The sequence below is a fragment of the Mobula birostris genome, unplaced genomic scaffold (assembly GCF_030028105.1).
Source record: "Mobula birostris isolate sMobBir1 unplaced genomic scaffold, sMobBir1.hap1 scaffold_287, whole genome shotgun sequence".
NCBI lineage: Eukaryota > Metazoa > Chordata > Chondrichthyes > Myliobatiformes > Myliobatidae > Mobula > Mobula birostris.
In genome coordinates this window covers 556767-582623 of record NW_027275927.1, presented here as the reverse complement: position 1 = coordinate 582623, position 25857 = coordinate 556767, and the positions used below count along the sequence as shown (strand labels likewise).

At 39.6% G+C, this 25857-nt stretch overlaps 1 protein-coding gene across 5 annotated transcripts in view; it reads left to right on the top strand.

Annotated features, from left to right (window-relative positions):
* Positions 1 to 23854, top strand: part of LOC140192866 (WD repeat-containing protein 26) — a 156746-nt gene extending 132892 nt beyond the window's left edge. The window contains exons 12-14 of one of the 5 annotated variants that reach the window (XM_072250363.1): positions 3991 to 4120; positions 14447 to 14632; positions 16226 to 23854. In XM_072250363.1, the coding sequence (XP_072106464.1) occupies positions 3991 to 4120; positions 14447 to 14632; positions 16226 to 16251 (342 nt within the window). In that variant the 3' untranslated portion in view covers positions 16252 to 23854. Of the gene's footprint in view, positions 1 to 3990; positions 4121 to 11346; positions 11473 to 14446; positions 14633 to 16225 lie in introns of those variants that run through there. The other 4 variants (XM_072250361.1, XR_011884474.1, XR_011884476.1 and 1 more) reach the window with 4 other exon arrangements.
* The last annotated feature ends 2003 nt before the right edge of the window (positions 23855 to 25857 follow it).

Genomic DNA, 25857 nt, shown 5'->3' with positions numbered 1-25857 from the left:
AGACTCATTTCTCCTGAAATTGATATGCATCTCTTTGATTTTGAAGGCATTCAGCTCCAAGTTGTTGTGATTGCACCAGGTCGCTAGCTTGTTTAGTCTCTGGTGGTACTTGAAATGTGTCATCTCTGGTGATGACAATGGTGTTGTCCACAAACTTTACCAGGCTAACTGATGGATCACTAGAGAGACAGTCATTAGTGTATAGAGAAAATAAGAGAAGGCAGAGAATGCACCCTTGTTGTGCACCAGTGCTGACTGAGCAGGATGTGAGTATATACTTGCCTAGTCTCACATACTGCCTTCTGTCAGAGAGGAAGTATCTGATCCACCTGCAGATGGGACCTGGCATGTTGAATTTGGAGCGTTTCTCTTGCTCAGGGTTAATGGCTTTGAAGGCTGAATTGAAATCAGCAAAGAGAATCCTGACAAATGTACCAAAAGAGTCAATATGCTGTAGTATGAAGTCAAGACTGACGTTAACTGCGTCATCTGCCGGTCTGTTGGCTCTGCAGGTAAGTGAACTGCTGTGAATCTATAAAATTTTAAGTTATGGATTTGTGAAATGACATGACCAGCCTTTCAAAAGTCTTCATTATGACTATTGAGGATGCAACTGGCCTGTAGTCATTGATTCCACTGATATTTGTTTTTTTTTACAGGACTGGAATAATAATTAATTTCTTAAAACCTGCTGGAACATTGCATAAATTAAGAGACTGATTGGAAAAAGTTTGTGAAAACTATAGACAGTGGGTTAATGCAGTGTTTAAGGATGGCTGGGAGACAAGAGTTATAGCCAGCAGCCGCCTTGATATTTTGGTCCCTGAACAGCCTTTTCACCTCCTCTTCCTTGACAACAAAGGATGTGGGGCAATGGGGATGGTGTGGCTGAATGAGCCTGAGAAGGTGATGTTTGAATAAGATCTTCATTCTTCTAAACTCCAAGGAATACAAAATTAAATTATCTAACCCTCTAATCCAAGGAGATAGTGTGGTAAACCTCCTTTGAAGTGCCTCCAGTGATCCTAAACCCACTAACATCTTATACAACTGTGACAAAGCCTCCTTATTTTAAATTCCCTACACATGCCCTTACACTTCCTCCCTCACTATCATTCAGGGCCCCAGACAGTCCTTCCAGGTGAGGTGACACTTCACCTGTGAGTCGGTTGGGGTGATATACTGCATCCGGTGCTCCCGATGCGGCCTTCTATATAGTGGCGAGATCCAACGCAGACTGGGAGACCGCTTTGCTGAACACCTACGCTCTGTCTGCCAGAGAAAGCAGGATCCTCCCAATGACCACACATTTTAATTCCACATCCCATTCCCATTCTGACATGTCTATCCATGGCCTCCTCTACTGTAAAGATGAAGCCACACTCAGGTTGGAGGAACAACACCTTATAATTCCGTCTGGGTAGCCTCCAACCTGATGGCATGAACATTGACTTCTCTAACTTCCGCTAATGCCCCACCTCCCCCTCGTACCCCATCCGTTATTTATTTATATACACTCATTCGTTCTCTCTCTCTCTCTCTCTCCCTCCCTCCCTCTCTCTCTCTCCCTCTCTCCCTCTCTCTCTCTCTCTCTCTCTCCCCCTCCCCCCCCCCTTTTCTCCCTCTGTCCCTCTCACCATACCCCTTGCCCATCCTCTGGGTTTCCCCCCTTCCCCCTTTTCCTTCTCCCTGGGCCTCCTGTCCCATGATCCTCTCATATCCCCTTTGCCAATCACCTGTCCAGCTCTTGGCTCCATCCCTCCCCCTCCTGTCTTCTCCTATCATTTTGGATCTCCCCCTCCCACTTTCAACTCTTTTACTAGCTCTTCTTTCAGTTAGTCCTGACGAAGGTCTCAGCCCGAAACGTCGACTGTAACTCTTCCTAGAGATGCTGCCTGGCCTGCTGCGTTCACCAGCAACTTTTATGTGTGTTGCTTGAATTTCCAGCATCAGCAAATTTCCTTGTGTTTATGTTATCTTAAACTCCAATTCCTTTACAGTAAAGGTCAACATGCCATTTGCTCTTTTAACTACTTGTTGGAAACTTGCATCTTCTTGTCTTTTCAATGTTGTTCTCCACTGTTACACCCCTCCAGCCTGAAAAGCACACATTTATTCCAGTTCCCAGTTTCCTATGTGATATCTAGCTTTTAATCCAGGAATACAGATTTCCTCTAATACCTTGGGCTCTTAATTTATGCACCAGCTTCTTGTGTTCAAAGCAACAAACACAAAATATAGAAGGAAAAATGAATAGATAGGTTGAGATTCTTCTTGTTCAGAGTAAATTTATTATCAGAGTATGTGTATGTTACCATTTATTACCTTGAGATTTATTTTAGACTCTCCTGTACATAGATCACTTTATGGATACATAATCAAAATCTTTGTATGTTAGCTATCTTATGTATTTATATTTATCGTGTCTTTTAATTATTGTGTTCTTTTGTGCTGCATCGGAGCAGGAGTAACAATTATTTAATTCTCCTTTACATTTGTGTACTGGAAATGACATTAAACAATTTTGAATCTTGATTTTCTTGCAGGCATTTACAGGGGAAAAATACAGTAGAATTTTACAGGAAACTATACATAAAGATTGACAAACACTGCAAAAGAAAACAAACAGTGCAAATAAAAATATTGTAACTTGAGTTGTAAAGAGTCCTTGAAAGTGAGTCAGTACATTGTAGAATCAGTTCAGAGTAGTAGTTGTAGGGTATCATCTCTTCCTGATTCTGGTGTGTAGGACCTAAGGCTTCTGTACCTCCTACATAATGGTAGTTAGTGAGAAAAGGACATAGTTTGAATGGAGATCTTTGAAAATGGATGCTGCTCTCTAGGCAGCGCTCCATATAAATGTCCTCAGTGGTGGGAGGGCTTCGCCTTTGATAGACTGGACTGTACCTACCATTTTCTGTAGCCTTTTCTGTTCTTGGGCATTGGTGTTTCCATACCAGGCCATGATGCAACCGTTTAGGATACTCTCCACTGTTTGTCAAAGTTTCTGGTGACATGCTGAAGCTATGCAAACTTCTAAGAAAGTAGCACTTTGTCAAATGCCTTTTGGGAATCTAAACACAGTATATCAACAGGTTTTCCTCCATCGCATTTTGAAAGAACTTGAGCAAATTTGTCTTTATGATTTGCCTTACATAAAACCAATGAACTAGTTTTGATGAAATTCAGCTTACCTAAGCGATTGTTTTCTGTTTGATTATTGATTCTAGCTGATTGATTTACAGGAAGAAATTAGGTGGGTTAAGACTTTATTCCTTGGAGCATAGAAGTCTGAGAGGTGTCCTTTATGGAAGCACTTAAAATCATGAGGGACATAGGGTGAATGCACTCAGTCATTTTCCTGGGAGGGAGAATAAAAACTAGAGAGCACAAGTTTAAGATGAGAAGATTTGAAAGGAATCTTGGAGGCAACTTCACACAGAGGGTGTGCATTTATGGGAAGGGCTGCCTGAGAAAGTGATTGAGGCAAGTACAACAACAATCAAAAGATATTTAGATAAGTATGTGGCTAGGTGGGGTTTAGAGGAAATATGGCAAATGGGACCATATCATTGGTCATCATGGCTGGTATGGGTAAGTTGATTGGAAAAGCCAGTTTCTGTGCTGTGTTACTGTATGATTATAACAATAGCAAGCACTCAGACCAATAATACTAAATGGTGTTGTCCAAACTTTTAAAGTCTGATATAATGTGTTTAGCCTTGTGCCAATGTTGTAAATGCAAAATAATTTTAAGAGTTGGGAAATATACAGAGGGTCAAATGAACCTTCTAACAAAAATAATGACAAAGTACAATTCTATTTCTTGTACCTTTGGTATTTCTAATTATTGCTTGACATCGAAGTGTCACCCAGTCCTAAACTCCACGATATTTAAATATTAAATATTTTCAAAAAACTGTTATATGGGAAATACAGTACATTGGAAAAACATCTTCAACTTTAGTGTAAATTTCTTTTTTTCTTCAGGGAGTTCATCTATGGGACTTGCAGGATCGTGTTTTAGTGAGAAAGTATCAAGGGGTGACACAAGGATTTTACACAATTCATTCATGTTTTGGAGGCAACAATGAAGACTTTATAGCCAGTGGCAGTGAAGGTAAGAATGTGGGTTGCTGATGATTATAGGCTTCTACAGCACAAATGGTAGCCTTACAAGCAAGCAGTTTTAAGCAAATGTACACCATGTGGCAGCTCAAGCTGCCTCTGCCATTACATAAGGTCATAGCTCTTGTTTTAGCATCAGTTCTACATTCATGTCCACCTACACTATTGTCTTTCACTCTCTTATTAAGAACATGTATCTTTGCCTTAAAAATATTAAGGCTGCTTCCATCACCTTTGAGGAGGAGTTCCACAGACTCACCTTATAGAGGCATAGAAAAGTAGTCTGTGCCAAACCATTTAAACTAGGGGTCCCCAACCTTTTTTGACACCGGGAGGGGGGGTTGGGGGTAGGGTTGCCAGCGGACAAGAGTAGCGGTCAAATACATTGTGCTTACCCCGAGAAAGACTACCATGACCATGAAGCCTTGCGGGGGCACCTGTGTGCGCATGCGTGACGTGTACATGCCAATTTTTTTTCCTGCAAATCGTTTTTGGTGATTCTGCTCAGTGAAACTACACTACCTAGATTATTTCTACTTTATATAGGCTGTGTATTTATCATACTATTTCTGGTTTTACTACATGTTACTGTTATTTTAGGTTTTATGTGTTATTTGGCAGGTTATTTTTTGGGTCTGGGAACGCTCAAAAAATTTTCCCATATAAGTTAATGGTAATTGCTTCTTCGCTTTACCTTAGCGGGGGAAATACAGGACAAGGGCGGTCCCATATGGGACAAACCAATTTAGCCCAATGTACGGGATGTCCCGGTTAATACGGGATGTTGGCAACTCTGGGGGTGGGGGGGGTGGGGTGTGTTTATCACGACCAGAATATAGGTGGTAAGTCAACTATAAGTCACCTGTGGCTAATACACTCAATTTCGTTTCTAAAAGGGTTTATCTAACAAATTTAATACTAAAAACACAGCGCATATTTTCCCCGCATGAATATGGTGATAAGTCAATAGCATCATAACATTTTAAGTAACATTTGGATATTAAATACACAGCACATATTTTCCCTGTATGAACATATAAAATCTTTGCAACACACCAATATCACTGAATCAGTGGGAGCCCTGGGCTTGTTTTCCTGCAACAAGATGGTCCCATCAAGGGGTGATGGGAGACAGCGATACTCGAAGGGGGTTCCTTATCTCCAATCTATTCCGCAATTTAGTTTTTGTTGCATTCATTGCAGAAAACTCCGCTTCACAGCGATATGATGTTGGAAATGGAAGCAACGTTTTCAGTGCTTTCATGGCTACCTCAGGATACTTAGCCTTGACTTTGATCCAGAATGCTGGCAGAGATGTTATGTCAAACATAATTTTCAGCCTACCGTCATTTGCAAGCTCGAGGAGTTGATCTTCTTCCCGCACTGACATGGATGACACGTGGGTCATGACTTCTCGTGCGTTCAAATTCAGCAGTGGGCCTGACAGGGAATGAGGAAAGGTGCAGCTGACTCACATCGCCAAATCATATCATTTCCTTGCGGCCTGGTAGCACATGCTTTGCGGCCCGGTGGTTGGGGACCACTGATTTAAACTGCCTACTCCCATCAACGTGCGCCAGGAACATAGCCTTCCGTACCTCTGCCATCCATGTACCCATCCAGACAACTTTTAAACATTGAAATCGAGCTTGCATACACTGTGTGCTGGCAGTTCGTTCCACACACTCACTACCCTCTGAATGAAGAAGTTTCCCCTCACGTTCCCCTTAAATTTTTCACCTTTCACTCTTTACCCATGACTTATAGTTGTAGTCCTACCCAACCTCAGTGGTAAAAGCCTGCTTGCATTTATCCTATCTATACCCCCCTCATAATTTTGTATATCTTTATAGAAACATGGAATAGAAAACCTACAACACAATACAGGCCCTTCGACCCACAAAGCTGTGCCAAACATGTCCTTACCTTAGAAATTACCTAGGATTACCCATAGTCCTCTATTCTTCTGAGCTCCATGTACCTGTCCAGGTACCTCCACCACCGTTGCCGGCAGCCCATTCCGTGCACTCACCACTCTGTGCGTAAAAAAAACTTATCCCTGACGTCTCCACTGTACCTACTTCCAAGCACCTTAAAACTATGCCCTCTCATGCTAGCCATTGCAGCTCTGGGAAAAAGCCTCCGACTATCCACACGATCATCTTATACACCTCTATCAGGTCACCTCTCATCTTCCATCGCTCCAAGGAGAAAAGGCCGAGTTCACTCAACCTATTCTCATAAGGCATGCTCCCCAATCCAGGCAACATCCTTGTAAATCAACGCTGCACCCTTTCTGTGGTTTCCACATCCTTCCTGTAGTGAGGCGACCAGAACTGAGCACAGTAAATCTCCCAATTTCTCAATCCTGTACATTTCAAGGAATAAATTCCTAACCTATTCAACTTTTCCTTATAAAATCAGGTCCTCCAGACCCAGCAACATCCTTGTAAACTTTCTCTGTACACTTTCAACCTCATTTACCTCGTTCCTGTAGATAGGTGACCAAAACTGCGCATGATACTCCAAATTAGGCCTCACCAACATCTTGTACAAATTCAACATAACATCCTATTTCCTGTACTCAGTACATTGATTTATGAAGGCCAATGTGCCAAAAGCTTTCTTTACAACCACATCTACTTGTGCCACCACTTTCAACTAATTATGGACCTGTATTCCCAGATCCCTTTGTTCTACTGCACTCCTCAGTGCCCTACCGTTCACTGTGTAAGACCTACCCAAACTGATCCTACCGAAGTGCATCACCTTGTGCTTGTCTGCATTAAATTCCATCTGCCATTTTTCCAGCTGGTCCAGGTCTCAGTGCAAGCTGTTATAGCCTTCCTCAGTGCCCACTACACCTCCAATCGTGGAGTCATCCACAAATTTGCTGATCCAGTTAACCACGTTATCATCCAGTTTGCTGATATACAAACGTCTGTAGATGACAAACAACAACAGATCCAGTACCGATTTCTGTGGCACACCACTAGTCACAGGCCTCCGAGGCAACCATCTACTACCTATCTTGAATGCCAAGCAACTGAACCTTTTTGACCAACCTCCCACACAGGACCTTCTCAAATGCTTTACTAAAGTCCATGTAGACAATATCCACTGTCTTGCCTTCATCAACTTTCCAAGTAATTTCCTCAAAAAACTCTATAATATTGTTTAGATATGACCTACCATGCACAAAGCCATGCTAACTATCCTTAATCAGTCAATGCTTATTCAAATACTTACATATCTGGTCCCTCAGAATACCTTCCAATAACTTTCCCACTACTGATGTCGGGCTCACTGCCCGATAATTTCCTGGTTTATTTTTGGAGCCTTCTTGAACAAATGAATAACATTGGCTATCCTCCAGTCCTCTGGTACCTCGTCTGTCGCTAAGGCTGACTTAGATAACTCTGCTAGGGACCCAGCAATTTCTGCACTTGCCTCCTGCAGGATCCAAGAGAACACCTTGTCAGCCCCTGGGGATTTTTCCATCCTAATTTGCCTCAGGACAGCAAATACCTCTTTCTCTGTAATCTGCACAGGTTTCATGAAGTTGATGCAGCTTTGCCTCACTTCTTTAGACTCTGTGTCTATCTCCTGAGTAAATAAAGATGCAAAAAAAATTATTTAATATCTCCCCATCTCTTTTGGTTCTTCATATGCATTACCATTCTGATCTTCCAGAGGACCAAATTTGTCATTTGCAATACTTTTGCTCTTAACGTATCTGTAGAATCCCTAGGATTCTCCTTCACCTTGTCTGCTAGGACAACCTCATGCCGCCTTTCAGCGCTCTCCATTTCTTTCTTAGGAGATCACTTATACTCCGTAAGCACCTAGTTTGTTCTACCTGCTATGCACCTTTTTTTTCCTTCTTAACCAGGGCTCTTAAAAACCAAGGTTCCCTACACCTGTTATCTTTATCTTTTATTCTGACAGGCACATAAAAGCTTTGTACTCTCAAAAATTCACTTTTGAAAGCCTCCCACTTACCAAGTACACTTTTGCCAGAAGACAGCCTGTCCCAATCGTACTTGCCAAATCCTCTCTGATACCAACAAAATTGGCCTTTCTCCAGTTTAGAATCACACCCCACGGACCAGACCTATCTTTTTGCATATTTACTTTGAAACTAATAGCATTGTGATCACTGGATGCAAAGTGTTCTCTGTCACAAACTTTTGTCGCCTCCTCTGTCTCATTCCCAATAGCAGATCAAGTATCACCCGCTCTCTTGATGGGACTTACACGTACTGATTAAAGAAACCTTCTTGAACACGTGACAAACACTAATCCCATCTAGTCCTTTTGAGTTTGTGAGTCCCAGTCAATATGTGGCAAGTGAAAATCACCTACTAACAACAACCTTATGTTTCTTGCAACAGTCTGTGATCTTTCTGCAAATTTGTTCTCTAAATCCCTTGGACTGGTGGTTAGCCTGTAATATAGCCCCATTAGCATGGTCATGCCTTTCTTATTTCTCAGTTCCACCCGTAATGCTTCACTAGACAACTTCTCCAGTCTGTCCTGATTGAGCACTGCCATGATATTTTCCCTGACTAGTAACGCCAGCTCTCCTCCCTTAATCGCTCCTGCAACCAGGTCTCACTAATGGCTACAATATCATAATTCCAGGGTGTTGATCCATGCCTGAACTCATTTGCCTTTCCTACAATACTACTTGCATTGATGTATATGGAGCTCAGGACATTAGTTGCACCATGCTCAACCTTCTGGTCCCTGATTTTATCTGAGGTCTTAACATCTGTCTCCGCAACCTCTCCACTAACTGTTCTGGTGCTCTGGTTCCCATCCCCCTGCAACTCTAGTTTAAACCCCAATGTGCAGTACTAGCAAGTGTTCCCACTAAGATATTTAGTCCCTTCTAGTTCAGGTGCAAACCATCTCTTTGGTACAGGTCCCACCTTCCCTGGAAGAGAGCCCAGCAATCCAAAAATATGCCCTCCCTCCGACTCCAACTCCTTGGCCACATGTTAAACTGTATAATCTTCCTGTTTCTGGCCTCACTAGCATGTGGCCTGGGTAACAATCCTGAGATCACAACCCTGGAGGTCCTGCCCTTTAACTTGGCATCTAACTCTCTGAACTCACTTTGCAGAACTTCATCACTCTTCCTCCTTATGTCGTTGGTACCTACATGGACCACGACTCCTGGCTGTTCACCCTCTCATTTAAGAATACTGAAGACTCAATCTGAGATGTCCCAGACCCTGGCACCTGGGAGGCAACATAACATCCGGGAATCTTGTTCTCATCCACAGAACATCCTTTCTGTTCCCCTAACTAATGAATCCTTTTTTACCAGAGCTCTTTTCTCTTGCCCCACCCCACCCCTTCCCTTCTGAGTCACAGAGTCAGACTCAGTGCCAGAAACCTGACCGCTGTGACTCAAACTATGGGGATTGGTAGATAAATTTTAAATTTAGGCTCCGTAAATGGTCCCTAGAGGTAGTGAAGAGTAGAATTTGGGGAAGTTAATACAAATAGGATTTAATGGTCAGTACAGTCTCAGTAGGCCTTTAGGTTTGTTTCCATGCTGAACGATTATCTGACTTTGGCTGTAATCATTCCTATCTCATTGCACAATATCAAATTTAGAATAGCTTGCTCTCTGGTTGGCTCCAGAACCAGCTGTTCTAAGAAACTATCCTGAAAATAGTAAAGAAGGTAGGCTACCTTTGCCCACTTGACTTTTTTAATGGTGTATTTTTAGAATGTTGACCTTTTACTCTGTTTAAAACAAAGCTGGAGTCAGGTCACCCTATTGTACCATGAAAATCAAAATAGAGCAACTCAGCACGTAGCTTACAGTTCTTCAAGTTCACATGTAAATGGATGAGAGTTTCTATCTCTACCATTATTTCATGCAGTGAGTTCTAGATTCTTCACTGTGGGGTCCTAATTTTTTCTTATCACTCCACTAAATACAGTCTCTTAATGTTAAAACCCTAGTTCTTAACACCCTTGCTCGGAGAAACTTGTCTTTCCCATTTCCTCCATCCAGACTCCTCATAATTTCGCACACCTCAATTAAGTCTCCCTTTGGACTCCTCTGTTCCAAACCAATAATGATATTCCCAACCTGTCCAGTCTTCGTAGTGAAACATTTCCTATCGTAGCAACATGGTGGTAATTTTCCTCTGCACTCATTTCATTAGAATCTTTTTTATCAAATCAAAAGAGACCACCCTCACCATCTCCTTTCAAGTTTTACAGCTAAACATCACAATTTCGATAACCACAGGAGTAAATTTTGCTACACCCTTATAAAGACCTTCGCATTCTTCCTGAGATTAATGGGATGTAATACACCTGTTGTGACCTAACCAATGTTTCGTGCAAGCCAAACATTACACAGTACTCTTTGTGGATGTTCAGCTCTGGTTACCATATTCAAGGAAATATTGTAAGTGATTGTACTATAAAGGGTGTGGTTTATAAAGATGTTGACTGAACTGCATAAAAATGAGTAATGATGGAAGTTTGAATGTTAGTGCTTTTTTTGGAGCAAAGGAAGCTAAGGGGAGACATTTGAGGCATTACAAGGAGCTTAGATTTTTTTAAATGATATTTCTGTTCTCTAGGTGTTGCTGGCAATGCCAGTATTTATTGCCCTCACCACCACCTTGAACTCCAGCAGTCCTTCTAGTGGAAGTACTAGGTTATTGATTGGACATTACAGGATTTAAGTTAGATGGAGAGACCAGTTTCCCTTTTTTAAAAGGGCCAAAAAAAACCATTAATTTAAAATAATTGGTGAAAAGATTAGAGGGGAGTTGTAGAAAATGTTTTCAGAGAGTTATAGGGGTCTTGAACTCACTGCCTGAGGGGGTGGTTGAAGATGAAACCCCCACCACATTTAAACTTTATATGGATGAGTACTTGAGCCATGATTGTGCAGCATTATGGATTCAGTGCTAAAACCGTGCAGCGTGGAAACAAACCATTTTACGCATCACACCCATGGCAACCAATAGACACTGATAAACATTAATCCCGTTTTTCAACATTTGGCCACAGCCTTCAATGCCTAAACAAAAACTGCTGGAGAAAATCAATGGGTCAAGCAACATCTGTGGATGCAAAGGGATGGTTAGGGAGCCAACCCAAATATTGACCATCCGTTTGCTTTCATATATGTGCTTGACCTGCTGAATTCCTCCAGCATTTTGTTTTCTTTTGCTCCAGATTCCAGCACCTGCAGCCTCTTGAGCCTCTGCCTTCTATGCCTAGGTGGTTCAAGTGCTCATCTAGACACTCCTTAATGCTCTCAGTGACTCGGCTTCCACCACTCTCTCATGCAGTGTGTTCCAGGTACTTTTCACTCTCTTAATGAAGAAGGTCCTTCTTGGATCATATCCAAATCTTCAACCCCTTAACCTATATCTGTGTGCTGTAATTTTATTCACCTCGGATAAGGGGTAAAATTTCCTGCATCTGCCTTATCTATAACCCTCATGGCCTCATTCATAAACCTTGGGGCAACATGGTAGCATCGTGGTTAGCCCAACACTATACAGTACCAGTGACCCAGGTACATTTGCACCACTGTCTATAAGGAGTTTGTACATTCTTCCTGTGACAGCATAGATTTCCTCTAGGTGCTCTGCTTTACTCCCACAGTCCAAACACAAACTGGTTAGTTGGTTCGCAAACGTGAGGAATTCTGCAGATGCTGGATATTCAAGCAACACACATCAAAGTTGCTGGTGAACGCAGCAGGCCAGGCAGCATCTCTAGGGAGAGGTACAGTCGACGTTTCAGGCCGAGACCCTTTGTCAGGACTAACTGAGGGAAGAGCTAGTAAGAGATTTGAAAATGGGAGGGAATCTCCCCTCCCCCTCCCACTTTCAAATCTCTTACTAGCTCTTCCTTCAGTTAGTCCTGACAAAGGGTCTCAGCCCGAAACGTCGACTGTACCTCTTCCTAGAGATGCTGCCTGGCCTGCTGCATTCACCAGCAACTTTGATGTGTGTTGCCTGGTTATTAGGTTAATTGGTGATTGTAAATTGTCCGATGACCAGGCTAGGGTTAAGTTAGGGGTTGCTGGGTGGCATGGCTGGAAGGGCCTATTCTGCTCTGTATCTCAATCAATCAATCAATCAATCAATAAATAAATAAATGGATGAATGAATAAAAGTCCTGCACTCCAGGGAAAACAGACCCAGCTTCAGCAGGCATTCAAAAAGGCAATATTCTGGTGAATTTCTCCAGTACTATCATATATTCCTATGTCTTCTATACTTTCTTAACCACATTATTATCTTATACTGCCACCTTCAAGGATTATTGGACTGTTATATCAAGGTCGCTCTGTTCTTCAGTACTCCCTGGGAGCATCTCACATTTATCAGGGTTAAACTCAACCATCTGTGAAATTACTAATCATGCTTCCTACAGTCATCTCCAGATCATTCACATATCTTACAGACAGCAAGGGTCCTAGCACTAATCTCTGTGAAACACTACTAGTTAAAGTATCCAGTCCCAAACTTCTAAGCTGATTTTGGATACAATTTACATACTTGCCCTGGATCCATGGATCCAAACCTTTTAGACCAATCTGCAAAGTAATACATACTTACTACATTGTCCTGATCAATAAAAATCTTTATTACCTCATCAAAATATTCATTCAGTTTGGTCAGACTGGATTTGCTCTTGACAAAGCCATGCTGACTATTTCTGCCTTTCCAACTGATCAGTAAACCTGTCCTTCAGAATTTTTGCCAAGAACTTTCCTACTTGTAATGTTAGGCTTACGGATCTTTAATTACCAGCCTTTTCTCTGTTCCACTTTCCCCCCACCTTTGAAAAGCGGGACCATGTTTACTGTCCTTCAGTCCAAATTTATAATACCTCACATGTCCAAATTTATAATTCTTGGCCAGAGCCCTAGCAATCGTTTTCCTTCTCTTCATAGCAACCTAGGATAAATCACATCTGACTCTTGAGATTTATCCACCTTTACACCTGCTAGAGAAGTTCCCCTCAGTGAATCCTTCAGCTATAAAGTCCTTTTCCTTTCAGAATACTGTTGAACAGTATCCATTTAGGACCTCACCCATACCTGCTGGCTCCATACATAGATTTCTGCTGTTGTCCCTAATGGGTATGCCTTTTGCTTGCTTATTCTTTTGACCTTAATGTACCTACAAAATACCTTCCATTTTAGCTTAATCCTATCTGCCAGTGACATCTCAAAGGAAGGTGGGTTTCGGTGGATAGCTTCTCAGCTGGCGTGTGTCATAAAATTTTGTACTGCTTTTGTACTTTGGACACAAGTAGCCTAACCACGTGAGATTCCTGCCACCTTCAAAGATTTATGTAAATGTACATCTAAGTCACTGTATTCCTGCATACCATTTAGAATTGTGCCCTTTAGTCTGCATATTTCATTCTGCCAAAATGTACTTATCTGTATTAAATATCATCTGCTGCTTGTCTTCTCAATTATTACATCATGTTGAATGTATGCCACACTTCCTAGCTGTGTTGTCCTCATATCTGCAACTTTTGTCCAGCACATCGGTGTAAATGTTATATCTTGTATTTATCAGTGTTGTTTAAGAAAGGATTTGTCAGTGTTGACTTTTTTAGCTGACTGCCTTTTGAGTTTCATCCTGATTCTTGGTGCCAATGTTTGTTCAAGAGATTTTTTTAAAATCATTTTGGGTCAAATAAAAAAATCTTTCTGAAAATCACTGTTTACCTTGTATTTGTAGACTCCTTAATTGCAAAGAAAGCTGCTTTTGAAATTTTAACCCTTTTTAATTAATCCATGAAATTAGTTGATAGAATAGCATCAGATTTATCCCTATATGGGAGCTGGGCAATGACGCAGCTTAGATTTTGATCTGTAATTCAAATTGACAAGTTCATGAATGGGCTGAAGTAGGGAGTTGTAACTGCATCATTGAATGAGGCAAGATCTCCTTGCTTACATTTCGTCTCTGAATCGCTTTTTCTGGTAAACAAAAGGAAGCCTAATTTTCATTAATGGGGAAAACCTACTGGGTAGGTTGCATTGGTTTGCAAGTATCAGGCTATTTAAAATCCTTCTTGTTCTTTCAAAGGTCATTTGCAAATGGTTAGATTGGGGAGTGAGAAAAAACCTAGAGCAGACTTAATTAGGAGCAGATTGTGAAGTGTTGACTTGCAAATGTAATAATTTTAAAAGTTGAATGATTTTTCTATCTTGTATCCCATTTGGGAACTATGGGTTGCATAATGTAAGAGGGTAAATCAGGGTACTAACATTTGTATTTGAATGAAATGTCTCTTGCAGATCACAAAGTTTACATTTGGCACAAAAGAAGTGAACTACCTATAGCAGAGCTGACAGGACACACTCGTACTGTAAACTGTGTGAGCTGGAACCCACAAGTCCCATCCATGATGGCTAGCGCTTCAGATGATGGTACAGTGAGGATATGGGGACCAGCACCTTTCTTGGGCAACCAAGAGTCTGAAGGTGACAAAATTCATTATTTATTGTTTTTGCTAATCTGTTACCTAACCAGGTAGGCAAGTAAGGTGTGCAAGACTACAGGATATATTGCTGAAAAAGATATTTACTATATAAAGGATAGGAAAGCAAAGTATCTTTTGAAAGTCAGGGGTTTGGTACTGCTTATATAGGAAGTTTATAAAGTTAATAAGCTTTGGGAACCAAATTTAAAAACCCATATTTGTAGTTTCTTAAAGATGAAATAGAAACAACATTCGGGAAACAAGTAGCAGAATAGAGTTGATGTTTCATGTCATTTATCTTAATCACTACCACTTAACATCGTCTTTTCTCTCTCACATGTGCCTGACCTACTAAATGATGTCAGCATGTTCTATGTTTGTTACAATTTTCCAGCATTTCCAGATTTTTGTTTGACTTTCATGAAAATAACAATTTTAATTGACCATCTGTGTAAAAGAGTCACTTGTAGATATATTCAGGATGTGCTTGTATAGCACTTAAAGTATTATACACCATTTTGATCATCTTGCCTAAAGAGAGCTGTACATAGTATAAAGTGGGTACAATAAAGAATATACAGAGTATGAGTCTGGTGAAAGTTCATTAGATTGATTCCTGAAAGAAAAGGGCTGTCTGAGAATAGAGTTCATATAGAAGGGGCCTATATCTTCTGGAGTTCTGAAGAATCAGTTGTAATAGTGAATCTTAGTGATTGCTTCTGCCACCAGTGAATCTGAAACTTTCCCTAATCACAGGGAATAGAGGATAAACTTCAAAATTTTCTGCCCCATTTAGTAACAAATTCAGCTAGAAGAGTTTGATAGCTTTTGTTTTCAATGATTTATTTTTTGCTGAAAATTTCAGTCATCAGTATAGTTGGGTATGTAAAGTAGCTGGAAATTTGCGCATTAGGACTATCAACTGTCTGAAACATTTAATTAGGTAACTGCTCTGGGAAAAATTACCAAGAAAGGATGAGGCAGAAGTTTAACCAATGTTTTGAATACTATGATCACATTATATTAATTGACTTTGGTGCATCTTTTCCACATCTAAGCTGGTATACAAATAGATTTAATTTTTGTGTCAAAAATACAAATACCTGTTGCACACTTACATAATTAGACTGTTTTCTCTTCATATTTCATTATATAAATGTCAAGGAGGACATGGATTGAGTACTACTTTGGTATTATTACATTAATAAATTTAGTGTAATTACTCGAGTCAAAGGACAGCAGCAGCACGGATGAATTAGGATTAGATGACTGCCTCTTATTCTGATTTACCTATAATTTCAAATCATATTAATGTATCCCTTTTGGCTTTGCAGTTTTGTTACGTATTGCTATTAGAAACTGAACCCAGAGTACTAGATATGGCTGCAATATTTTAAAGCAAGTGTAATTTTAGATGTCTTGATGTGCGTGTTGTTATGACCACCCATTTGCTATCTGGAACTAATCCCATTGTCCATGCAAACAATCTAAATTACTGAGTTTTCTGCAGTTAATTTTAATAGATTTACAAGACATCAATCATTTTATTTTAGACTATTGGCACGTTGTAAATTTTGTACTTCTCTCTCCACAGAAGCTTGTAGTAGCATGGATAGTTGACGGTGACTGTGCAAAGGACAACTTTTGAACTGAAATTAAGTCACAGAACAAAACGGCTTGGGGTTTTGGCACAACCAACTGGACAAATGTGCTTATGATGAAACTCATTTCAGGTCCTCTAACCGGTGCCAGCGTCTTACCACTTTGCTTCATAGTTACAAATCCTGGAGAAGCAATCTTGTTGACCCCAGTGGGATGCCAATTTGAATTTTGCCCATTGGTTGTGAGGAATTGTGTTACATTGCAACTCCATTGAACTCTGATTCCTTCCTGCCTCTTTTTTTTAAGTTCTGGCAATCTACCTTGTTCTCCACCATGGAATTTTAAATCTTCGTTTGGGGTCTAACACATAGAAGGCTTGCTAGGGTGAGAAATGCTAGTCTGAGACAAACATGCAGTAAAATAGATTAATTTTTTCCTTATTTTCAATCTGTTAGCTTGAATAGTGGCACTAACTACAGCTCTGTCTGTGGACCACACCTTGGGTCATATTGCCCTGGACTCTTTTTTTTTATTCCCCATTGTGGTATTTTGGGGAGAGAAGGAGCTAGATATTCATGTACAAAATGTCAGGGTTTTTTTTAAAAATTCGAATTGTTGGTTAAATCATTTAAATCTTGTTTTCTGCACTCATTCCCCCATCATGGTCTTCCATTTGTTTTATGATAAATTCATATTTGGTGTTTTCAATATGATCACAGCAGTGTTTTTATCCACTGATGGGGTTGTTACATTCTCTTATTTAGGGATGTCATATCCAAATTGATAGAGTGAAGTGTATGTTGTACTGCTTCCTATATGGTGGTACATGTCCTTTCATTCAGATCTGTAACTTGACCTGTTTTTTTTGTAGAAAGAATCGGTACCAAGTGATGTGGTATGACCATTGTACAAACTAGATAGTCACAGTTCCTGTTTGGCTAGTCTTTGATCTCAATGTGGGGTTGGCGCTATGATTTCTCCTATGTGAAGTGACATGAGATAGGAAAAACAATGTATGTAAAGTGTGCAGCACTTTTTGAGCATTTACAGATGCTGGTAACATAATGACATTGGCTTAATAGTGAGACCCTCTCCACCTTGCCTTCCTATTGGAGACTGCTACTAAGTTTGGGTAGGCTCAGAGCAAGGAAATTGGGAGAGAATATAAATGTTTAATGAGGAGTAATTGTCCCACATCTTGATTTGTGCAATATATACAGATTTCTTTGCTGTTTTTTTCTTTTATGTGTCTTATTTTTAAAGTTCCAACTATTTACAAATAATCTTCACTGCTTATATTACCCGATCCTTTATTTTCCTTGTTGCTTAATGTCCCTTAATGTATAACATTGCCAGTTCCTTAATCACCGGATATAGTTCTGCTGCTGGTATGGGAGGTGCACAGATGTTACCTCTACTGGTGTTGAGGTAGAATTTGCTCTTCATCTTATTGACATTCACTTACTGTGAAAGTGAATGGCAGTAAGACAGGAGCAGAGGTCTCAAGTGAAGGTTGAGCAAAGTGGTTTATTGGCTTTATATCATGCTTTAACTGAAAACTGGCCTGTATGGGTTGGTGAGGAGGTGAGAGGACCCACATTGCAATCCAATCAATTGATCAAACCACTGATTGATTTATCACAAATTTGTACTTTGCCAATTTATTGTACATTTTTTAGAGCCCACAACCTATTTTTTAATGTAAAACTGCTCTTAGAATTGAAATTAAATTCTCTAAATTTGGGTTTATGTTACTTGGAAGTATGTGTTTTCCACTGGAAAAGAAGAGGAAATTATTATTTTGCTGAGATTGGATGTGAATTGGGTTTAGATAAGAAATATATTGGTGTATTTAGTTGAATAAACCCACTGTTGGGAGGAAAGAGGTTAGAGAGTGAGAGAGTATTGTATCACTGATGTAGAGTAAATGATGGCCAATGAATACAATTTAAATTTGACTAAAAGAAAATGAGCTTTACTTCAGGACTGCTTTCAACTTTCAACTTCATTTTACTTTGGGATGTGGGAATTCTGTCAAGATGAAGATTCAAGTTTATTTATCAAATGTACACGGAAGCATATAGTGAAATGTGTCTTTTTTTTTTAACAACGAACATACCTGAGGTTGTACTGGGGGAAGCTGCAAGTGTTGCTACACAATTGGCCATTCATAATTACCCTTGAGAAAGTCACAATCTTGAATTCGCCATAGAGTAGCACAACATGGAAACTAGCCTTTTGCCCCATCTGGTTTATTCTGACCACAGAATTATTTTTGATAGTCCCAGTTGCCTTGGTTCTATCCATAACCCTCCAAGATTCTCCCCTCTGTGTACTTACCCAAATACCTTTTTAATGTTGAAATTGTATCTGCCTCGACCATTTCCTCTGGCAGCTCATTCCAGGTGCTCACTACCCTCGGGATAAAGAGTTTACCTCTCAGGCCTTATTTTAAATTTCTCCCCTCATAACTGTGCCCTCTAGATTTGGACCCCCAACCCTGGGGAAAAGTCTATGACTGTCCACCTTTGTCCATGCTCCTCATAATTTTAAAGATTTCGATGAGATCACTCCACATTCTCTGGCAATAAAAATTCAGTGTGGTCAACCTTAAGCCCTCTAGTCCAGGCAGTAATGTTGTGAATCTTCTGCACTCTCTCTTATCTTGACAATATCTTTCCCCTAACTGACGCCACTTCCCATGCACAAAAGCATACTGATTTATTCCTGTTAAGGGGCCTTCTGGGGATAATGATGGTAGATCTTCTCCCTCAGAATTCCCTTCAGTAACTTTCCTACAGCTGAATTCAGGCTCTGAAACAAGTATCTCTACAAGAGTTTCTGATTCCCCTCTTCCCCTCTCTCCCCCCCCAACCCCCCGGCCTTCATAAGATCTGGAGGTGACTTGTACAGGCCCTGCGGATTTACCCACATTAATAAGCTTCCAAGGCTAAAAATGCCTCCTCCTTCATAATAAACATGTGATCCAAGATGTCACTATTATTACTCTTATTTGGCAACCATTATATTTACCTCAGTAAAAATCCCAGCCATCTCCTGTAACAATGAAGGGGTGCAGTATATTTCCAAATCAGTATGTGTGCAATTTTGGAAGGAAACTGAAGGTGGTTCTCTAATTCCAGTTCAGAATTTAATTTCCCCAAAGGTCAATCATTAGTCAGTATATTTGCACTATTTACTCTCAGGAAACTCTTAAAGTATGACTCATTCTTTTGCTTGCTATTGCAACCCTAGATCTAATGGCCCGGGGCTGGGAAACATGGATTCCAATGGAATGTATCAGCTGTTTCCCATCTTTATGAACTATACAATGTGGGTTGACAAAACCCTCTTCAGTTTTTTTTTGTTTCAAACATTGCAACATGCCCCACAGACTATATTTGAATGGAATGATAAATAGTAACTTTAAGATATTCAAAGTTTTGCAAGTAGCCCTTAATGAATTAGTTGATTGGGCTGACTTCTTCAGGCACAGTTGATGGATTTTTACCAAAGCAGCACTGAATAATTATATGTATGTTGTACCCACGTGATGAGGTTACAATGGCTTAACATTGAGGAGAAGGATAGAACTGAAAATTATGTTCAAATTACTCACTGCCCTGCCAGCACCTTTTTATTATATAAGGTTTTGTGTCTCAAATGGGCTCTACCCTATTATTGTGATTATCCATAGATCTGTTCCTGAGGCAGACAAGGCTTAGTGCCAAAATGTGATTAGTCAACCTCCTGAGTCTATTAGAGTTGATAACTTAGTATTTTTTAAAAATGGCATCACCTAGATCAGTAATTATTGGGGAGTACTTTAATGTGCTTGTACAATGTTTTCTTCCCCATTAAACACACTTTCTTCTATGACCAATATTACTGTTTGAGTTTATATAGTGTAGACCATAGAAGATGGAAATTTCATGAAAATAAGTTAGAAGATTGCTCCACTTTCTCAAGTCTAATCAGGATTGGTTAATTTCTAGCTTCTACTTAAATACATTCAATTAAATAGATGTTCCAAAATCCCTTAACTAATATCCCAAATTAAGTGAAAAATCAGAGGGTTTGGAAAGGGTGGGAGTGAAGGAGGGGAACTGACTTGAACATTTCTTTTCCTTTAATAAGCTAGCACCAGTTAGTAAATTAGTGCACTGGTAAAGGCTGCAGCTCATCTCTTTTGCAGTATTCACTTGCCTTGTTCTAAACAGGCTTATTCTATTCAAATCAGAATTTCTGGTTGAATTCCAATAGCAAGAGTAAGTATGTAAGCAGATCCCACCAACATAAATCATGTGAGTTGTACTACTTACAAACTTTGTTTGCTCACTGTGGATTGAGATTTTGGACAATGCAGCAACAAGGAATCCAATCTTGCTATTTGCAGAGGCTAAATTAGCATACTGACCTGATTTTACTCATTTAGGAAATCATCATAGCTTCTAAATTTTCCTGAGTTAAAACCAACTGATCAAGTGTGCAGCCCAAGGCTGGTTGTTTAACTGGGAGACATAAGAAATAGATGCTAGAATCTGGAGCTAAAAATAAATACTGGAGGGATTCAGCAAACCAAGCGTACATAATCTGTGGAAAGAAAGGGATGGTCAGGACTGATGCAGGGTCTCAGCTACTTCTCTGATCCACATATGTTGCTTGGTTCTCTGAGCTCACATGAGCTAACTTCCATTGAGGAAGTTAGATACTTCCTCCATGCAGTTTAATTTTACTGATTATCTGAGGTCAAATCCATAAGCACATCTTTCCCCAAATTATTTCTTTGAACAGAAATCTAGGCAAGCAAGTTAGATACTTCAGTTACATCATTTTCCAGGGTTACATTGATATCCCATACTGATTTTACCAGGACCATCTATTGGAACAGTACAATATTGGTAATATTTGATTGGATGATAATTGGGTGCGGAGTTTAATTGTTTTGACCCGTGAATCTAGAGCCCTTTAGAGATGTACCACCCGGCTGTACAAAAGATTGACAGCATTTTGAAAATGCCTGGTTCCATCTTTCTCCAGTGATCTAGTTTAAATCCCTGAATAGGATCTGTGCTACTAATTAGGCAATACTGCAGGTAACTTGTTGTAGTATTTTGGAGGAGCCTGTCAATGATTTTGCACAGTTGTAGGGAGCTGATTCTATTAACCCTTTTGTGTTTACTTCTATATTTTTGTTCAAGATCAGTGCTGAATAAAGGATTCTAGACAGATACCTGATCTAAGTTCTTCTGAAAGCCATAAATTGCTTTGTAACAATTCTATTAAACTTGCTTCTATTTGAGGCAATGTTCTCATCACAGACCAAGGAAAGGTTAAAAGTGGAATTAAGGTAGAGGTTGGACTCTTGGGTAGAGCTGCCTTCCATTATTGCTGAAGAGCTAGTTTGTCAGGAAGAAAACCACTAAGCAACAAATGCCATTGTAACTTCCAGGAGAGCTCAATTTCTTCTGAGATTTAGGATCCTGTGCTTCCAAATATTCATTCTTCTTCCTTGACCAAATTGGTTAGAAGTATTATTGTTGCCCATACTGAATGATGGAAATCCAGTCTGATGTTTGCAGTTACATTGCAGAGTATTCTACTCTTAGATGGGTAACATTAACAATTTCATAAAGGCAAGGGTGGATCAAAGTTTCACTACTGTTTGTCATTGATGTAAAGAAACATGGTTCCTCAAGGTTTCTAATCTATGCAGCTGTTACAGATCTGTAGATATTAATATTCTAAATATTAAAATTGTGTTATTCAGCAGTTTCTCAGCATTTATAATCTTGTATGTTATAATGAAAACTTCCTGTCTCCAAATGGTACAATGGTGAACACATTAATTTTACCTGTTGAATCTTATGCTCCACTTCAGTTACGAAGCATTGTCACATAGGTTCCATTCAGCAGCTCCTGCTTTTTTCAGCACCTTTACATCTCAGTGTTTTGGACTTGCCTCCTACTAAATTGGTTTCATTGTTCTTTCTTGCTACCTGCTTTGTAAGATTACACTTAGCAGAATAATTCACTTGCAGCAGATCGGCTTTGTCTTACAACTTTAATGTCATTTCTATTTTCAGTTCATCGTTTCTTGAGTTACGTCACTGAAAATGGTGTCTGAATTTTCATTCAACTGGGCTGCTTTCAGTGTTAAACTATAGAGTTAGTGAGAATGAGTTTTATTTCTTTAAGAATCCTATTATGCAGTTATGTTGGTCTAGAGGTTATTTATACACAGTCTACTTTTTGTGCAAAAGAAAGTTAGATTCAGTCTAATTTCATAATTTCACATGGAATATCGTATCATTTCTTGAATGCAGTTTTTGCATCTTTATCTGGAAGTAAATTACTGGTGTCTGTCTCTGAATCCTGTTCTGATGCTTTATTCTGAACTCTCATCTTTGAATTTGGAGGCTCTTGACAGAGCCTTCACACAGTCTCTGTAGCTGATAGTTGATGGAAGAATTAGGACTATGAGCTAATATTGAATATTTAACTGTAGTGTGCTTTACATAATCAAATGGCTGCCTGCAGAAGAGATGCCACAGACGGCTACTGAAGACCCAATATGAAGTTAGCTACAATCAAGGATTAACCTGCACTCGTTCTGTTCTCTAAAAGATGTTATCCATTCTCTTAAGGTTGGATGATGGAGCTGTTATTCCAAGCACCTTTTATTAATGCAAGTAAAGACTTCAATTTGCATGGCACCCCATATTGCACAGGCAATGTCCATTGCAAAGTACAGGGATGTCATTTTGCTGCTGACTTTTAATCACAAGCCACATAATTAGCAATGAAGTGAATGGCCTGGCACTCTTTTAACCTTGCACTTGATTCAAGAAGATAGAGTTTGCTGGTGCTCTATTATTTTGAGTGCAGGGCCAAATAGAAGTAAACATGATGCTGGTGTTACTCTATGATGTCTAAATGTAGTACTGATTCAACCAGTAGAAAGGTTCAAAAGTTCCAAGTGTGACTTGGCAGCAGGAATCCAAAGTTGGGAGTTTGTTCAACTCTTCAGAGCCAGCAAAATCTACACTACTACACCAGTGTTGCAAGGTCCAGCATGCCATCTTTCAAATTGGATGTTAGATTGAGGCCTGTCAACTTTCTCAGGCAGACATTAAAGATCCAGTGCATTATTTTAAAGAATAGCAGTAACCCTCAATAAACTGAAATACATCATGCCTTTATTTGTTGGTACTCAATGTATGGCAGCTGTTCGACCTGTAATACTGAATACGCCTCAAAAGTGCTTCATTAGATGCTCCAAAGCACCTTAAATCATGTAAGTTATTATCCTTGCCTCCTGTGGTTGGAAGGGAAAATAAGGTATAAATTGCTTGTCAGTAATAGGGAGGAGCGGCCAATGACCATTTAAATGAAAGAGGGCATCTGTATTGGGGTTGGGTAGAGAGATTATCTGCTTCCAGATATGACTGGAATGGCCATCAAAGGGTGTGTTTAAATAAATCTACGACCATCAAAAGTGTTTGCTATTTCATTTTAATTGAGTTTGCTAGTGCCTGTCAACTCTGTGAATTAACAGTAAGAAACAAAATTAGCATATTCTACTGGGTAATAAGTGACAGACTTAAATCAAGTGAAAATTGATTGAAATAGGTCTCTCCCTTCTAGAATGCTTTTTGGACATTTCGAATCCTGCAAAGTACTGTATTTCATTTGCAGCCTTAAGATGACTGATACTTAGTAACTGTATTTGTAGAACAGTCCTTGATACCAATTCCAGTGATCAGGAGGAAAGATAGAATCCAAGGTATGCCATCACATTGAATTGATCCATTAATTACCCTCACTCATCACATGTCACTGATCTTTCCCTTTGGAGTTCTAGAATTTTCATTTTATCTGTCTTCATTCTAATTAGTGCTCATCATCATATCCAAATTAGAAAATGTAGAAATTAGATCATTCAACCTGTTGAGCCTGGTCCACCATTCAAGATAATCATGACTGATCCTCCAGACTCGCAATCCTGTTCCTGCTTTCACCCCGCATCATGTGATCGAATGGTTTGGCTTCAAAAACTTCCCTTGCAAATCTATTTTAATCTGTGTACCTCAATTTCCAGTTCTCCATTGACAAAGACTAACTTGATACATTATCTCTGTATCAAATCCATCTTAAGTAACATACGGGATACTTTAGAGCAGGGATTTCCAACCTGGGGTCCACAGACCTCTTGCTTAATGGTGGGGGTCCATGGCATAAAAAGAAATTGGGAACCCTTGCTTTAGAGAATTGATATGGTCAGGATACCTCCACAACTGACTTTTTGTCTCCCCCTTGAAGAGTCCAAGCCCTGCTGTTGAAACCAGTGTCTGGTAGGAAGCCCATTTGTTGAGTTGTTCTGACTCTGGAGCGGGTTAATGTAAAGTATTTGGTGTTCATATTGATTGTTGCAATGGCCCAATACTAAACAGCAAAAAAACTGTACTATTTGTGCTTCTAGTCAGGTTCACTCGCCTTCCCTTTGCTTCTGGTATCTTTGTAATGAAATTTTCTGTGGAACAGGAGCTGACAATGGTTTTTGTGTGAAGCATGGCATTCAAAAGCTCAAGTCAAGCCGCCTGCTGCAGGATATCCCTGATCTTTTCCCAGGGCAAATGATTATCACTCCTTCAACATACCTTTAAAGAATCAATGTTCTACTGTATTGCTGCTTTCTTTGTGCAAAATGACTACCATCTCTTCACCACAATATTGTCGATTTCAAAAATTATTAATTTGCCCTTAAAGCACCTGAAATAAACTCTGGCTGTTAAAGTTGCGATAAAAGTGCAAGTCTTTTAATCAGGAGAGAGCATCTTGAATTGTGACGGTGGCCTAAATACTGTTGTCTATCCTGAGTAGTGAGAATTTCACAAGGTGCATGTTGCACCAACATTAACACAAGTAGGATTTGGCAACTTCCTTTGCCAAACCTAGTGACAGCATTGAATTAAATATATTCTTTCTGCATTATGTTACTCCATAACCATTTAATATTCAGCCTGGTTTAATTTGCCTATTTATTTTATCATTTTAGATTATAAATCATTATTATTTTATAAATATTGAGCGTTTTAAGCATATCTTAAAGGCCATTGACAAGATGTTCACTGACTCCAATATTTTTTGTGTTCCTATTGTATTAGGTTTGTGAAAATCCACTTTGTCACATCACTGTGTAAGGTGTGGCTATTCAAATCAAAAGGAAGAGAATAAAAGGATGATTTGTATCCGTTTCTTAAATCTCAATAAAAATCAATAACTGCATATCCTTGAATGTTCAGTTTTTATTCATAGTTGGAAAAAGCATTTTGATTTGTATGTTGATTCTCTAGAATCAGTAGCTAAGAGCAAGGCACAAGTTGCAGGTAGTCTCCAGCATCCTGTCTGAATTAATTTGGCAATTCCAAAGGGAGATGAGATAGGACATTGTATGGGACTAATAGAGGATCAATGAGAGCACTGAGTATTCCAAATTAGAGATCTGAACATCTCAGTCAGAACAATCCTACGCTATTCGTGCCTGTGAGGCAGTACAGTTTTCCACCTATTAGCTCTCAACTTCTTACCATTCCCATTCCCACTCCCACCTTCTCACTTGGA